The sequence below is a fragment of the Leucoraja erinacea genome, chromosome 21, assembly GCF_028641065.1.
Source record: "Leucoraja erinacea ecotype New England chromosome 21, Leri_hhj_1, whole genome shotgun sequence".
In the NCBI taxonomy this organism is placed as follows: domain Eukaryota; kingdom Metazoa; phylum Chordata; class Chondrichthyes; order Rajiformes; family Rajidae; genus Leucoraja; species Leucoraja erinaceus.
The window spans coordinates 33966889-33982663 of NC_073397.1; the positions used below are offsets into that span (position 1 = coordinate 33966889).

General features: G+C 44.7%; 1 protein-coding gene across 1 annotated transcript in view; it reads left to right on the forward strand.

Annotated features, from left to right (window-relative positions):
• uckl1b (uridine-cytidine kinase 1-like 1b) overlaps positions 1–15775 on the forward strand; it is a 45128-nt gene that overhangs the window by 15203 nt on the left and 14150 nt on the right. Inside the window, exons 7-8 of the mRNA XM_055652610.1 lie at positions 1293–1354; positions 10605–10624. Coding sequence (XP_055508585.1) covers positions 1293–1354; positions 10605–10624 — 82 coding nt within the window. The remainder of the gene's footprint in view (positions 1–1292; positions 1355–10604; positions 10625–15775) is intronic.

Below are 15775 nucleotides of genomic sequence, written 5' to 3' on the forward strand. Positions count from 1 at the left end.
CCTTTCATGTCCATGGGCCTGTCCAAATATCTTTTAAAAAGTAGTCATAAGGAATAAGAGTAGAATTAGGCCATTCGGTCAATCAAGTCTACTCTGCCATTCAATCATGGCTGATCTATCTCTCCCTCCCAACCCCATTCTCCTGCCTTCTCCCCATAACCCCTGACACCCGTACTAATCAACAATCTATCTATCTCTGCCTTAAAAATATCCACTGACTTGGCCTCCACAGCCTTCTGTGGCAAAGAACTCCATAGATTCTAGTCCTAGACACTCCAACTAGTGGAAACATCCTCTCCACAACCATTCTATCCTAGTCAAAAACAATCTATGCCAAGCTGCAAACCTTGCTTTAAAAACACAATGCCGTCATTACCTTTAGATTTTGTTTAAGAGATACAGTCCCTTCAGCCCACCGAGTCAGCGTCGACCAGCATACTCTATCACCCACTACACCAGCACCATCCTACACACCAGGGATCACTCTATTGAAGCAAACTAGCGTGATTGTCCTGTGACTAATGGTGTGCCTCATAGGCCTGTCCCACTTATGAGACTTTTTCGGCGACTGCCGGCACCCGTCATAGGTCGTTGCAGGTCGGCGAAAACGTTCAACACGTTGTAAATCCAGCGGCGATCAGAAAGACGCTACGGCTCTTTGGGCAACTGAGGAGACGACTCACGACCATACAGGCGACATGTCGCGGGGTGAAGCCTGTACGGTCGTGAGTCGTCGCCCAAAGAGTCGTACCTTGTTCTGGTCGCCGCTGGATTTTCAACATGTTGAAAATGTTCGGAGACCTGTAACGTCCTCTTATGACGGGTGCCGGCAGTCGCCGAAAAAGTTGCATAATTAGGACAGGCCCATCAGGGTTCGGTGCTGGGCCCGTTACTGTTTGTCATCAATGATTTGGATGAGAACATACAGGGCAAGATTAGCAAGTTTGCTGATGATACAAAAGTGGGTGGTTTTACAGGTTTGGAGGGATATGGACCAAGCGCAGGCAGATGGGGCTAGTGTAGCTGGGACATGTTGGCCAGTGTGGGCAAGTTGGGCCGAAGGGCCTGTTTCCACACTGTTTCACTCTATGGCTCCGTGACTCTATAACATACAAACCTGTACGTCTTTGAAGTGTGGGAGGACACCAGAAACCCCATGCGGTCAGAGGGAGAATGTACAAACTTGGTCGGGATCGAATCCGAGGCTCTGGCCCTCTTAGGCAGCAAACTAACCACTGCGCCGACCCTTACATTCCTCCAACTCAGTCTCATACCTGTTGGCTTTATCTTAGGTGGCGGGAACATGGTCGCTATCGACTTGATTGTCCAACACGTTCACAGCCAGCTGGAAGAGGTAAGAAAACGACATTCAGTGCAATCATTCCGAGAGGTCGCAAAATGTTCTGTGGGACTATTTATTGTGGACGTGATTATGACCTGTAAAATTAATTTGTTTGTCACATCACAACTGGCCACAACTTCAACTTGGGTCTGTGTTTCTTTAAGTGGAGATTATTACACAAAAATGATTCACGTAGACACAAGACTTTGGGGGGGGGGGGGATTTTTGTGCTCTACGCAGGGGGAGTTTTAAGAATGAAATGAAGTAACTATGAGTGTAATTCAAGATGGTTTGCTTATGAGTCCAATTCCTTAGCTTGCACTAAAATGTGAAAACTTATCTCTGCCATTTTCCAAAGGGGTGGTTGCTTTTACTAGATTCATGTCGCTGCTCGGCTCCTCTTATTAATGTCTTGACATGAGGCATTTTTGTTTCCCTGGTGTAAATTTAAGCCGGTGTCTACGCAACCTGAAATGCATTTTACAAAATCTGTGGACATTGCACATTTTCAGTAGCATTCCGCTGTGGAACAAAGAGCCAGGATTAAGGATGGCCACGTGTCATGAGACAGTTGCATTGATAATTTGCGCAGAAGCGACTAATTTGGGTTGTTCACTGCAATGGTTCCATTATCATCCAACTTTGGGGGTCGATTGTAAAATAATATTTTTATGTTAGTATAATCACAGGTGGTTGACTAATCCCAAGATGCTGCTAGTTGCCACGATCAATTTTGTTCCTTTATACGTGCAATGCGTGGATCCAAAAATCTAGCATTTGGCTTTGGTGTGGGGGAGGGAATGGTCTCACTTTCGTTGAAGCCCTTCGTTGCCGAAATGTGGATATTCATGAGGGCCGTTCTTAAAAGAGCCGACCAGTTCAGATCCAAAAAAATAGACAAAGTGCTGGATTAGCTCAGCGGGTCAGGCAACATCTCTGGAGGACATGGATAGGCAACGTTTCAGGGCGGGACACTTCTTCTAAGACGCCAGTTACCCCAGCACTTAGTGTCTATCCCGTTTATTGCAAATGCCACTAGGCTTAGAAGGGGTATGGTAGACACAAAATGCCGGAGTAACTCAGCGGGGGAGGTGGCATCTCTGGAGAGAAGGAATGGGCGCCGTTTTGGGTCGAGACCCTTCTTCAGACTTAGAAGGGGCATCTTGGTCGGCATGGGTGAGTTGGGCCGAACGGCCTGTTCCCATGCTGTATTGTCTCTATGACTCTAACAATTGAGCACCTGCAATGAATACTTGGTAGTCAACACAAACAAGGCTGCTCTCAATTCTGCTTAAAGTCCCTCCAGGGAACCAAATCATTCAGTTGTTAAAGATGATTTGATTTCCAGAAACTGGACATGGTGCTTTCATCTACTCCCCTGTGGGGAGTCATTTCTGTTATTGTTTCTTGAATCAGATGACAGCTCATTTTATTCTTTAAACTGCCTGAATGTTCTACGCTTTCAGTCATAGAGTCATAGAATCATACGGCGTGGAAACAGGCCCTTCGGCCCAACTTACCCACACCGACCAACATGTCCCATCTACACTGGTCTGAAGAAGGGGCTCGACCCAGAACGTCACCCATTACTTTTCTCCAGAGATGCTGCCTGACCCGCTGAGTTACTCTGGCTTTTTGTGTCTCTTCGGTTTAAACCGGGGTCTTCAGTTCCTTCCTACACACTAGTCCAACCTGCCAGCGTTTGGCACATATCCCACCAGACACGTCCTACCCATGAACCTGGCTACATATGACAATAGGGGCAGGAGTAGGCCAATCAGCCCTTCGAGCCAGCACCGCCATTCAATGTGATCATGGCTGATCATCCCCAATCAGTACCCCGTTCCTGCCTTCTCCCTATATCCCCTGACTCCACTATCTTCAAGAGTCCTGTCTAGCTCTCTCTTGAGAGTATCCAGAGAACCGGCCTCCACCGACCTCTGAGGCAGAGAATTCCACAGACTCACAACTCTCGGTGTGAAAAAGTGTTTCCTCATCTCCCTTCTAAATGGCCTACCCCTTATTCTTAAACTGTGGCCCCTGGTTCTGGTCTCCCCCAATATCGAGAACATGTTTCCTGCCTCTAGCGTGTCCAAACCCTTGATAATCTTATATGTTTCAATAAGATGCCCTCTCATCCTTCTAAACTCCAGAGTGTACAAGCCCAGCCACTCCATTCTCTCAGCATATGAGAGTCCCGCCATCCCAGGAATTAACCTTGTAAACCTACGCTGCACTCCCTCAATAGCAAGAATGTCCTTCCTCAAACATAGCGATAGTCAATGACTTAGAATGAGACAATTACCCTGCCATGCCATAAACTTCAGTGCTGTGAGTGTGCAGGGATACAGATGATACACAACACATCCTTGTCACCCAATGCCTTCCAAATGCAACACCTCCCATGCCACGTTCTACTGTGTAAAGTTTACTAACTACACCCAGCTGTTCATGAGGTGGGAAATAGATGCTAGTTTTCCCACACCTGAATAAAATTAAATGTCTCCCAGTACTGACTTCATTTGCTGAAACAATGCAATGAAGCTGAACCCGAGTGGTCGCTTTTTCACACAAAGGGCGGTGGGTGTTTGGAACGAGCTGCCGGAAGGGGTTGTTGAGGCTGGGACTATTATGAAACATTTGGACAGGTACATGGATAGGACAGGTTTGATGGGCTATACGGGCCAAATGCAGGCAGGTGGGACGAGTGTAGATGGGGCACGTTGGTCAGTGTGGGGAAGTTGGGCAGTTTCCACGCTGTATCACTCTGTCTATGACTCTGTGAAACGTTGCAGACAACAAAAACTGCATCAAAATAAGGCACAAAGTGCTGGAGTAACTCAGCAGGACAGGCGGCATTGCTGGAGAACATGGATCGGTCAGATGTTGGTTCGGCCACTTCTTTCAGACTGAGCAACTTAGTTTTAGTTTCTTTTATTGTCACCTGTATCAAGGTGCAGTGAAAAGCTTTAGTTTGCATTCTGTCCAGTCAAAGAAAAGATTACACATGATTACAATCATGCCATCCACAGTGCAATAGTTGAAAGGTCTCCAATGAGGTGGATGGAAGCTCAGGACCGCTCTCGTGTTGGTGGCAGGATGGTTCAGTTGCCTGATAACAGCTGGGAAGAAGCTGTCCCTGAATGTGGAGGTGTGCGTTTTCACACTTCTGTACATTTTGCCTGTGGGGGAGAAGAGGGAGTGACCGGGGTGAGACTGGTCCGCGATGATGCTGCTGGCCTTGCCAAGGCTGCGTGAAGTATAGATGGAGTCAATGGAAGGGAGGTTGGTTTGTGCGATGGTCTGGGCTGAAATTTTGGCGGCCTGCATTCACAACGAAAAAATATCATTTAGTAAAACCCTTATCTTATTGACATTAATATTTTATAAATTGACATACTTGAGCCAAATGCTAGATTTCTGATTTTCAAAATTGGATCATTTGGAATTACTAATGCCTTAACCCATCTAACTGTGATTTATTTTTTTAACATGGAAAAGGTAATGCACAAAATGCAGAATCTTCTCTCCATTTGATCTACTAACCAGTTGGAATAAACAAAGGATTATAAGAAGATGGACACAAAATGCTGGAGTAACTCAACGGGACAGGCAGCATCTCTGGAGAGAAGGAATGGGTGACATTTCGGGTAGAGACCCATCTTCTGACTGGTCACCCTACAAACAGCTAACAATTGCATATCTTTTATTCATTGTTCTTTATCTCTCCACATCACCGTCTATATCTCTCTTTTCCCTTATCCCTAACCAGTCTGAGGAAGGGTCTCGACCCGTAACGTCACCCATTCCTTCTCTCCAGAGATGCTGCCTGTCCCACTGAGTTACTCCAGCATTTTGTGTCTACCTTCGATTTAAACCAGTGTCTGCAGTTCTTTCCTACCCAGGAATAATAAGAGTTAGTTAATGCTAGCATTTCTATTGAGCCCTATTGTTTCAAACTTAAGTTATGGAATTTTGTGCATTAGTTTATCCAAGTAATATTTATGCCTTATGAATCCATTGCAGTTGACAAGACTATAAAGTGTTTTGCTTTGATAGTTTAGTGCTCTCGTGCTTGCATGCTGCCTAGATTCATGGTTTGGTGGGTAAGTGGAATAAAATGTGGTTTGTAGTGTTACATTTTTCATTCAACATGTACTGACCTTTATGCATTTCTGTGCCTTGCGTGTACCTCCAGGCAGAAGCTTTGCTATGTGGTAATAGTGTCACCTTCATTCATTTTGTGGTTAAAAAATAAAATGAAGAACTCTGTGTTTTGGAAAATACAATCTTCTCAAATGTTGAATGAAAATGCAGGTGGATGAAAAAGATGAGCGGCATTGTTAATGTGCTTTGCCCTGTTTCAGTCCATGTTAAACTCATTGTCTAACCCCTATCAACAATTGTAGATTTGCATTGAAGAGGTGCCTCTCCTTCACTACTTAATTTCCATTACAAGTTTGTATCAGAGAAGCTTTTTTTTTTTTACAAATTTATTTCACCAAAAATAACGCAGGGTTCTGCTGCAGTGTAGCTATTGACGTGTGGCACCTTAGTTTACATTAGTTTTTGACATGCAGAGTGGAAACATGCCCTTCAGCCCACCGAGTCCGCGCCGGCCAGCAATCGCCCGTTCACACGAGGAGTTCTGTCCTACACACTAGGGGCAATTCACAGAGAACAATTAACCGACAAAACTGCTCGACTTTGGAGTGTGGGAGGAAACCAGGGGCACCCGGTGAAAACCCACGTGGTCCCAGGGAGAATGTACAAACACTGTACTGACAGCACCCGTAGTCAGGATCAAAGTCATGATTAAGTCATGAAGAAATGTTTAACAATTTGGTCAATTCCTCTTAAAAGACAAAATATGAAAAAAGCTTTGAGAAGTATATAAGATACTTTGTAAAATAGAAGTTAAATCAGAATATTCTTTACTGATAAAGGCGTGACTTCAGGTTAAAACGGGATGTTGGGAGCGAGCGTTGTGGGGTGAAGGACCTGTTCCTGTATTCTACATTTCCTTATCCTCATCCGCTTCGAACTGTCATTTTCACACCTATATCTCTAGACACCATCTCCCCTGTCTGAAACTGCCTGTCCCGCTGAGTTACTCCAGCATTTTGTGTCTCTCTTCGGGTTTAAACCTGCATCTGCAGTTCCTTCCTGCACTGTACAGTTCCATGATCGTAGCATCAATCACCTGTTAGATTTTTGAATTAAATCGCTTCATGAGAGCTTGTTGATATGTAGTGGTGTATATTAGTTAGGTGCCCATAACCCAATGACAATATGACACAGAAAACTGGAGTAACTCAGTGGGACAGACAACATCTCTGGAGAGAAGGAATGGGCTGGACTTCTTCAGACTCGACCTGAAACGTCACCCGTTCCTTCTCTCCACAGATGTTGCCTGTCCCGCTGAGTTACTCCAGCTTTTTGTGTCTACCTTCGGTTTAAACCGGCATCTGCAGTTCCTTCCTACACGTGTATAAATACTCTGTCTGTATTTTTACAGTGCAGCACCATCTAGTGTTAGATTAAAAACGTGAGGATTATCTTTGAACGCAAAACAAAGATGCTGGAAGAACTCAGTGGGTCAGGCAGCATCTGCGGAAGGAAATGGACAGGTGACGTTTCAGGTTGGGACCCTTCTTTAGATGACGCAGGGGTGTGAAAGGAAGGTGATAAGGCTTTCTCCCCGCTACTCCATCAGTCTGAGGAAGGGTCCTGACCCAAGACATCGTCTGTCCCTTTCCCTCCACAGATGCTGCCTGACCCACTGAGTTTGTCCGGCACTTTGTTGCCGGCTCAGGAATCCAGCATCTGCGATCTCTTGTGTCTCCTCAGGATTTTCCTCGCATTGCCTCTTGTTTATTTGCTACCTTTTGTTGCATTATTTGCAGGGCGGCACGGTGGCGCAGCAGTAGAGTTGCTGCCTCACAGCGCCTGAGACCAAAGGTTCCATCCTGACTACGGGTGCTTACACCGCACTGTATACATACATGAAATTCACTGTACCTCGGTACATGTGACAAAGTCCCATACTATACCTTTCCTATCCTGGACCAACTGGATGAAGGTTCTTGATAAGACTGTGGAGGCTGTGTCGCCCAGATATAGCACTTCAAGAGTGACACTTTACAGGAGCGTTCTAAGTGATTAATCAGACCAGAAGTAGCTGTTATCATATGAATGGAAAATTTGACCATCAGTTTCACAACGCTGAAAGTGTCACGCTGTCTAGTTTCCTGCCAGGTCGACTTGAATAATTCATGTCGGTATTTTTTCAGTGACATCAGTGCTATGTTCAATGTGACCATCCACAATCAGTAGCCTGTTCCTGCCTTCTCCCCATATCCCTTGACCTTGAAAATTGTGAATTGTCCCTAGTGTGTGGAATAATGCTCGTGTATGGAGTGATTGCTGGTCTGCACAGACTCGATGGGCCGAAGGGCCCGTTTCTACACTGTATCTCTAAAGTCAATAGATGGAAGAGTGAGATGCCCTGTGTTTTATGCTGTTCTATATTTACCACATTTGGAAGTTCAAATGTAATCTGAATAGATAATCAAGTTACAGAAAACGATTTTTGAAATATATCAAATGAGAGGCATGGATGGCGTAGATATTGAGAACCTTTTTCCCAGAATGGAAATTTCAAATAGTAAAGGAGGGTTTCGGCCCGAAAAGTTACCTATTTCCTTCGCTCCATAGATGCTGATGCACCCGCTGAGTTTCTCCAGCATTTTTGTGTACCTTCGATTTTCCAGCATCTGCAGTTCCTTCTTGAACAAATAGTAAAGGACATGGCTTTAAGGTGAGAGGGACAAAGTTTAAAGGAGATGTACGGGGCCAGTTTTTCGGTACACCTAAGTTGGTGAGTGCTTGGAACACTTTGCCACGGTTTGGTGGTTCAGGCAGATATCAAAGTGGCATTGAAGAGGCTTTTAAATAGGCGTATGGCTATGGAGGGATATGGGTTATGTGCAGGCAGATAAGAGATAGTTTTGGCACGATTGTGGGCCGAAGGGCCTGTTCTCGTGCTGTACTGTTCTATGCTCCAGGAAAACTTTACAGCATTCAAAAGGTTAAGACACTCTGCATTATTTTAAGGTGGATAAAAATGCTGGAGAAACTCAGCGGGTGAGGCAGCATCTATGGAGCGAAGGAATAGGTGACGTTTCAGGTCTCGGCCCTTCCTCAGACTGGAATATTTACTATAAAACAAGGAGGATTCGAACTTTTAGCCCACGGACCAGACTCTCGCCCTTCATTCCATCTTGCTTCTGAAAAGAAGGCTCTAAGATTTTCTTGAGATAAATAATTTCTCCCAAACTCTCTCCCGCGGCCCGCGATGAGTGGCGACGTTACCACAGAGCAAAGCTTGCCGAGAAAGGTCGAATGTGTGTGTAAATACTGCAACGTGTTAAATGCATTCTTTGTTTAAAAAAACTTTTTTCTCCCCCCTCTTGTATGTGCTATTTTTAAAAAAATGTGCTTGAACGAATTGTTACTCTTTTCAACACAGCGGGAACTCAATGTAAGGTAGGTACAAGTTACGGTAGGAATGCATTGTACAATCTGAGCTATAAGAGGCACTGTGAATACTGACCCATGCTTCGCTACAAGAAGTAATAATGGGCACTAGTTTCTGAATTATTTAAAACTATTGTCCAGCCCTCCTTGTGTTTCTGAATTAAGTTATTTAAAACTATTGGCCTGCTCCCAGTGTTTCTCAATTAAGGCCCTGCTTCCCAAGATGGCGTCCAGCCCAGGTGACTATCTGCGTGCCAGCCACAGAAGCATATCTACAAACTCGTGTTACAATCGCTCCACACTCTTAAATCTCGACTCCCACAGCAACATTTCTTAAAGCCCTGTCCCACAGTACGAGTTCATTCCAAGAGCTCTCCCGAGTTTAAAAAAAAATCAAACTCGTGGTAAGCACGGAGAATGAACGTAGCGGGTACGTCGGAGCTCGGGGATGTCTCTTAGCGGCTCATAACGCTAACGGCAGGTACTCGGGAAGACTCGCTAACTGCAGGTAAGCACGGGAAGACTCGTGAAGATTTTTCAACATGTTGGAAAATGTCCACGAGAGCCCCGAGTACCGACAAGTGGCCATTACCGTAAATCTCTGAGTTCGAATCAGGGGAAACTCGGGAGAGCTCTTGGAATGAACTCGTACCGTGGGACAGGGGTTATACTTTAAGTGTGATACTCCCTTATCATATACCGACACACTGTACATGGATCGATTGTAATCACGTAGTGTGCTTCTGGTAACTGGTTAGCACGCAAGAAATAGCTTTTCACTGTACCTCGGTACACGTGACAATAAACTAAACTGAGCTGAAGTTTTTCATGTCTATTGTCCTGCCTCCTTGTTTCTGATTCCAGTTATTTAAAACTATTCTCCAGGCCCCCATGTTTCTGAATTAAGTTATTCCGTGAAGATATATACTCACTGCCTGATCATTTTGTGGGCATTATAATTATTTTATTCAACCCCTACTGAACCAAATATTATTGTAAAAGGTTTACGTTACGGATCAGGGTTAGTGCTCAAAGTGCCTCCATTCTGACTGGTCACAGAACATATTTTGCAAGCGTTTACAAGTTTTACAAACTCGTTAAACGGGCTACAGAACAACTTTCTAACCTTCTGGCCTGCTCAGAGTCAGCAAAATGGTTTCAAATTAATCCGAGGCAAGTGGAAGGCCGACCATCGCTATCAGATACGTCAGTTTCCGAGATTTGAGACCGAACTTAATCAAGGCAAGTTTCCACCCATGGTCGCCTGCAATGGAAATGCCACAGGAAGCGACCACTGTGTTTTAGACACAGTAGGTTTTGAGGCTGCCGAACGCAATGTCACGTCTACAATGACAGTCTGTGACATCTACCATGTGTGTAGTGCCATTCTTTTTGGAAAATTTATTTTCGCTGGTTAAAATTGTGAAAGAATGGCTATTTTCTTGTCAAGTTTAAAAAAAAAAACACAACACAACAAAAACTCTTGACTTGTGTTTAAGAGTTTAACGTTGGGATGTGTTGACAAAATTGATTTTCCGCCTGGAAATTTCTAAAAGAGTAATCAAGCACTACGTGACACAAAGATGTCCTGCTCTCGCCCACTGGAGACAGTTGTGATTTGTTGTTGTCGTTAGACATTAATGAGTTGAAATCTCTTCTTTCCTCTCCATCTGTTTCTCCCCCTCGCTTGTCCTGCTTCGAACATTAATTCCCGCGTGAACAGAGAAAACTGCGGTGGGATATGTGAGCAGAATTTGCATCCTTCATTAGCTTTCCTCGCTGTTTTCCCTCATTCCTAGTATACGCCGATCGTCGTAAAAGCATAAAACAAATAATAATCTCCCCGCAAATGCTTCCAATGGCTTTGTATAATTTGCTCTTCGTGCAGTCAGCCAAGTTAGAATGCTTTGCAGTGGCTTTAATTAACAACTAATTCCTTGCTTATTGATATTTTCACCAATATCCCTCTATGTTATGGTGGCTGGCTGATTTGTGGAGGGGTGTCTGCTGCTTGGAGTATTCTTTGCTTGTTAGAAGCTGCTCAAAGCAACTGCAACTAATAACTCTTCTTGGTTTTGAGATTTGGACCAGATTTTGATAACCTGCGCTTGACAATCACCATCTTAACTAAAAGGCACGACTAAATCTGAGCGCCCCCTCCCCCTCCCTCTGCACCCCACCCTGGCTCGCACTCCTTCCTCCCCTCTCTCTCCTCTTCCACCCACATTCCTTTCACTAGCTTCACGATTCACAACTCTTCAATCCTTTAGCCTCACACCTTCTGTCCTTCTGCCTTCTTCAATACGTCTGTCGTTTAATCTCTGTCCTTTGTCCGACCATCTGCCTGTCTACCCCCCTCCTCACCTATATCCACCTATTACATGCCAGCCTTTGTCCTGCCCCTCCTCTCTTCCAGCTTTCTCTCCCCTCACCCCCCCACCCCCCCACACACAATCAGTCTGAAGAAGGGTCCCGACCCGAAACGTCACTGATCCATGTTCTCCAGAGATGCCGCCTGACCTGATAATGCCAGATTTCTTGGGAGCTACCCGAGGTACTCCGGCACTTTGTGTCTTCTTTTGTGAGCCAGCATCTGCAGTTCCTTGTTTTGAAATCTGAGCTTTAATGTGGCCCTGTTTCTTGCACATTCACAGTGACATGATCTAAAGTGACTTCAGAGGTAGGTTTAGGATTGCAACAGCTACTTGGACCCAACTGCATAGGGGCAAGTTCTTGCTGAGGTGCATCACAGAGCTGGGCTTGTGGCAAAGAGCTCAGTTCAGTCCGGTGATCCCGGATGTCATGCAAAGGTGTGTGGCGAGTGACTAATATTTCATGCATCAATATTTATTTAAATAGGTGCAGGAGTAGGCCATTCGGCCCTTCGAGCCTGCACCGCCATTCAATATGATCATGGCTGATCATCCAACTCAGTATCCTGTACCTAACTCGGGTAGTGCCTCAGAAACCTTGCAATAGAGAAAATTGCATTGTAAAGACAATGCTGTCAATGGATAAAAGAGTGAGTGGGGAAGGAGAAATGGACACAAAATGCCGGAGTAACTCAGCGGGTCAGGCAGCATCTCTGGAGAACATGGATAGGTGATGTTTTGGGTTGGGACCCTTCTTCAGACTCCTTCAAATGTTTTTCAAGTGGTCTGCTCAGCTTTCAGAGGAGGTGAAACTGGAGCGGATACGGGGAGTGGAGAAGTCAGGATGGCTTATATTGTGCAGGCATTTGGAAATACAATGGTCCAGAGAGCATGGAGGTCTGGCTGAGGAACCTTGGCCAGGCCAGGCCAAACAGAGAGAATCCTTTCTACCTGGATACAGTGGATGTGGAGAGGATGTTTCCACTAGTGGGAGCATCTAGGGCCAGAGGGCACGGCTTCAGAATAAAAGAATGTTCCTTTAGAAAGGAAATGAGGAGAAAATTCTATAGTCAGAGGCTGGTGAATCTGTGAAATTCATTGCCACTGAAGGCTGTGGAGGCCAAATCAATTGATATTTTTACGGTGGAGATTGACAGATTCTTGATTAGTACGGGTGTCAGGGGTTATGAGGTGAAGGCAGGAGAATGGAGTTGAGAGGAATAGATCGTAGATTCGATGGGCCAAATGGCCTAATTCTGCTCTGATGACACAAACTACCTACTCACTACCCCCCTCCCCCAACTCCCCTACAACTTAACACTAATATGTTTTCTCTGCCTCTCTGTCGATGTATGTTCTTCAACCTTAAAGATTGGCTCGATTTTGAGCCACACAGTCACACAGTGACAGAAACAGGCCATTCGGCCCAACTTGTTCGTGCCGGCCCCGTTCAAACTACCCCGTTCCCCTCCCATTGCCTTCGTTTCTCTTCCCCAGATGCAGCCTGACCGACTGAATTCTTCCAGCATTTTATTTTAATTCCTATCATCATCGGAAAAAAATCGCCCGCAAAAATCGGAGATCTGAGCGAGGATAAGGAGAATGAAAATTGCTAAAGCTAATCGAAATTTATAAAGTCATCATTACAAAGCAACTCATACTTTCTTAAAAAAGAATATATTCTGTTCTCCTCCCCTCCCCCCCCAACTAACACTTGTGTCTGCATTTCTAAAAGGTGCGTTATTTGTGTGTAGGCGTCGTAAACTATAACCGCAAGGGTAGAACTCACCAACTTCAAAATCCAGCCTTCTCTTAATCTACCGTTGTACTGAACAAACAGGGGTGGTTCACAATGACAGGAGGGCCCGGGAAACAATGAGAAACAAATGAGGCACACGTTACATTCAAGTTCCGCCAAATAATGAATCTCACGGTACAGATGGAGATACCAGTTCACGATGCAACTGGAGCCAAGAACTGATTTTTCAACAACAAAAAAAATGACAATCTCAGGATAAAAATTCCCTGCGGGAAGCCCTAATATTTACTGGCGTCCACCCAGTGTGGAGATTGAGAGATTCTAGATTAGTGTGATGTGTCGGGGGTTATGGGGAGAAGGCAGGAGAATGGGATAGATCAGCCATGATTGAATGGTAGAGTAGACTCAATGGGCTGAATGGCCTAATTCTACTCTTATTCCTTCTGACCACTTTTTAAAAAGAAATTCGGACAGGCCCGCGGACATGAAAGGTTTAGAGGGATATGGGCCAACCGTGGGCGGGTTGAATATACAGTATTAAGTTTGGCACTGATGTGCGAGTCAACACCTCAAACCATATCAAACATGTAACTGTATAAAATCTTTGTACTAAACGGGTAACGTTTAGATACCAGCCTCCTTTGCTTTGGTTGGGAGGAAGCTCTCTTGTTCAGGGCTTGGGAACACAACCTGCTGACATTCCAGCTACAGTACCATAAAGATTGATATGGGATATATTATTGACGTGTGTACCCAGATACAGTGAAGTGCTTCAGTTGCCTGCTATCCATCCTAATTCTACTCCACACAAGGTGCAATCAAGCCACAGGCAAGTATAACTGATAGTGCAAATGCTGGGCAGTTATTTTTCCCCGACCATCTTAACGTGGGTGCAATGAGGCCTCATGCAATAATATTTGACCACATCCAGTCAATATCAACAGTAGTCCGTTCACCAGTGTACACCAGTGTTCACCTGTGTTCACCTGTGTTCACCAGTGTTCACCAGTGTACACCAGTGTTCACCAGTGTTCACCAGTGTTCACCAGTGTACACCAGTGTGTTCACCAGTGTACACACCAGTGTTCACCAGTGTTCACCAGTGTACACCAGTGTGTCACCAGTGTACACCAGTGTTCACCAGTGTTCACCAGTGTACACCTGTGTTCACCAGTGTACACCTGTGTTCACCTGTGCACACCTGTGTTCACCAATGTTCACCAGTGTACATTCATGGCATTTCCTCACATCCGCTGGTCTATTTCAGCCCCATCTACACAGATTCGTGGCTTTGACCCATTTCATTGGCCGCCTAGTACCTCTCCCTGTTTGACCAATTGAGGTAACGTTGAGGACACAAGGAACTGAAGACGTTGGTTCATTTAAAAAAAACATGCAAGTTCAGTGTAGAGATACGGCACGGAAACAGGCCCTTCAGCCCACCAAGTCCATGCCAGCCACCATACACTAGCAGATCACACATCCACTAGTTCTATCCTACACACCAAGGACAATTTACATAAGCCAATTAACCTACAAACCTGCACGGAAACAGGGAGAACGTATAGAGTGCGCGTTTGTAGGTTAGTTGGCTTCTGTAAATTGTCCCTGGGGTGTAGGATCGAACTAGTATAGATTGTTAGTCAGCACAGCCTCGACGGGCCGAAGGGCCAGTTTCCACGCCGTATCTCTAAACTAAACTAAACCAAATGGAAACTTTAATGAAAATCCATTAACTAAGTAAGAGCCTGCAAATTCTAACTGAGCTGATGACGACTGCTAAGTTATACCGGGGTCTCACCTACTGAAAATATAAACATCAAGTGGTGAACTCTGAGACAGTTGCCTAGCAACCACCAACATCTCACTTAATTAAGGAAGACATTCCTGTCAGGGTTTCCGCAGTTCATTTGAGAGATGGTTAGGGACTAATTTAATCTGCCGTTTTGGTTCTGTTGACCATGTTTTATCATTTACGATGCTTTTGAGGAATTTAATAAAACTCCTCTAGGGCTTTACTTGTGCCCACGCTAACAAATTGACAGCAAATTAATCGCTGTTTGTAAGTTCTTAAGTGATAAGAGCAGAATTAGGCTATTCGGCCCATCAGGTCTATTCCGCCATTCGATAGTGGCTGGTCTATCTCTCCCTCCTAACCCCATTCTCCTGCCTTCTCCCCATAACCCCTGACACCCGCACTAATCAAGAATCTATATGTCTCTGCCATAAAAATATCTGTTGTAGCATGTTAGATCTGACAATAATGAATAAATAGCATGGAAATATTTCAAGGTATATCTTATCTGCTATCTGCTTGCACTTATCAAAGGTAGCAATTAATTTAAAATATGACAACAACAAAAAAATTTAAGCATCATTTAAAATTATTTCCAGGTTGCAAGATATTGAATAAGAATCTCATGATAAAACTAAAAGATGTTTATCAGACACGGACCATTGCCACAGAATGGCTGTGGAGACCAAGATATTTTTAAGGCAGAGATTGATTAGTAAGGCTGTCCAAGATTTAGGGAGAGAAGGCAGGAGAAGTGGGTTAGGAGGGAAAGATAGATCAGCCAAGACTGAATGGGCCAAATAGGCTTGATGGGCCAAATGGCCGTATTCTGCTCCTAGAACTCAGGAACCTTTTCCTTATCGCCAGGCTTTGTTTTATATTCTGCTTTACCAGGCTATAAATAATTGTTAGTGGACAAAAATGTGTACTAACAATTATTGTTAATTGTACTAACTGTTCTAACTCTC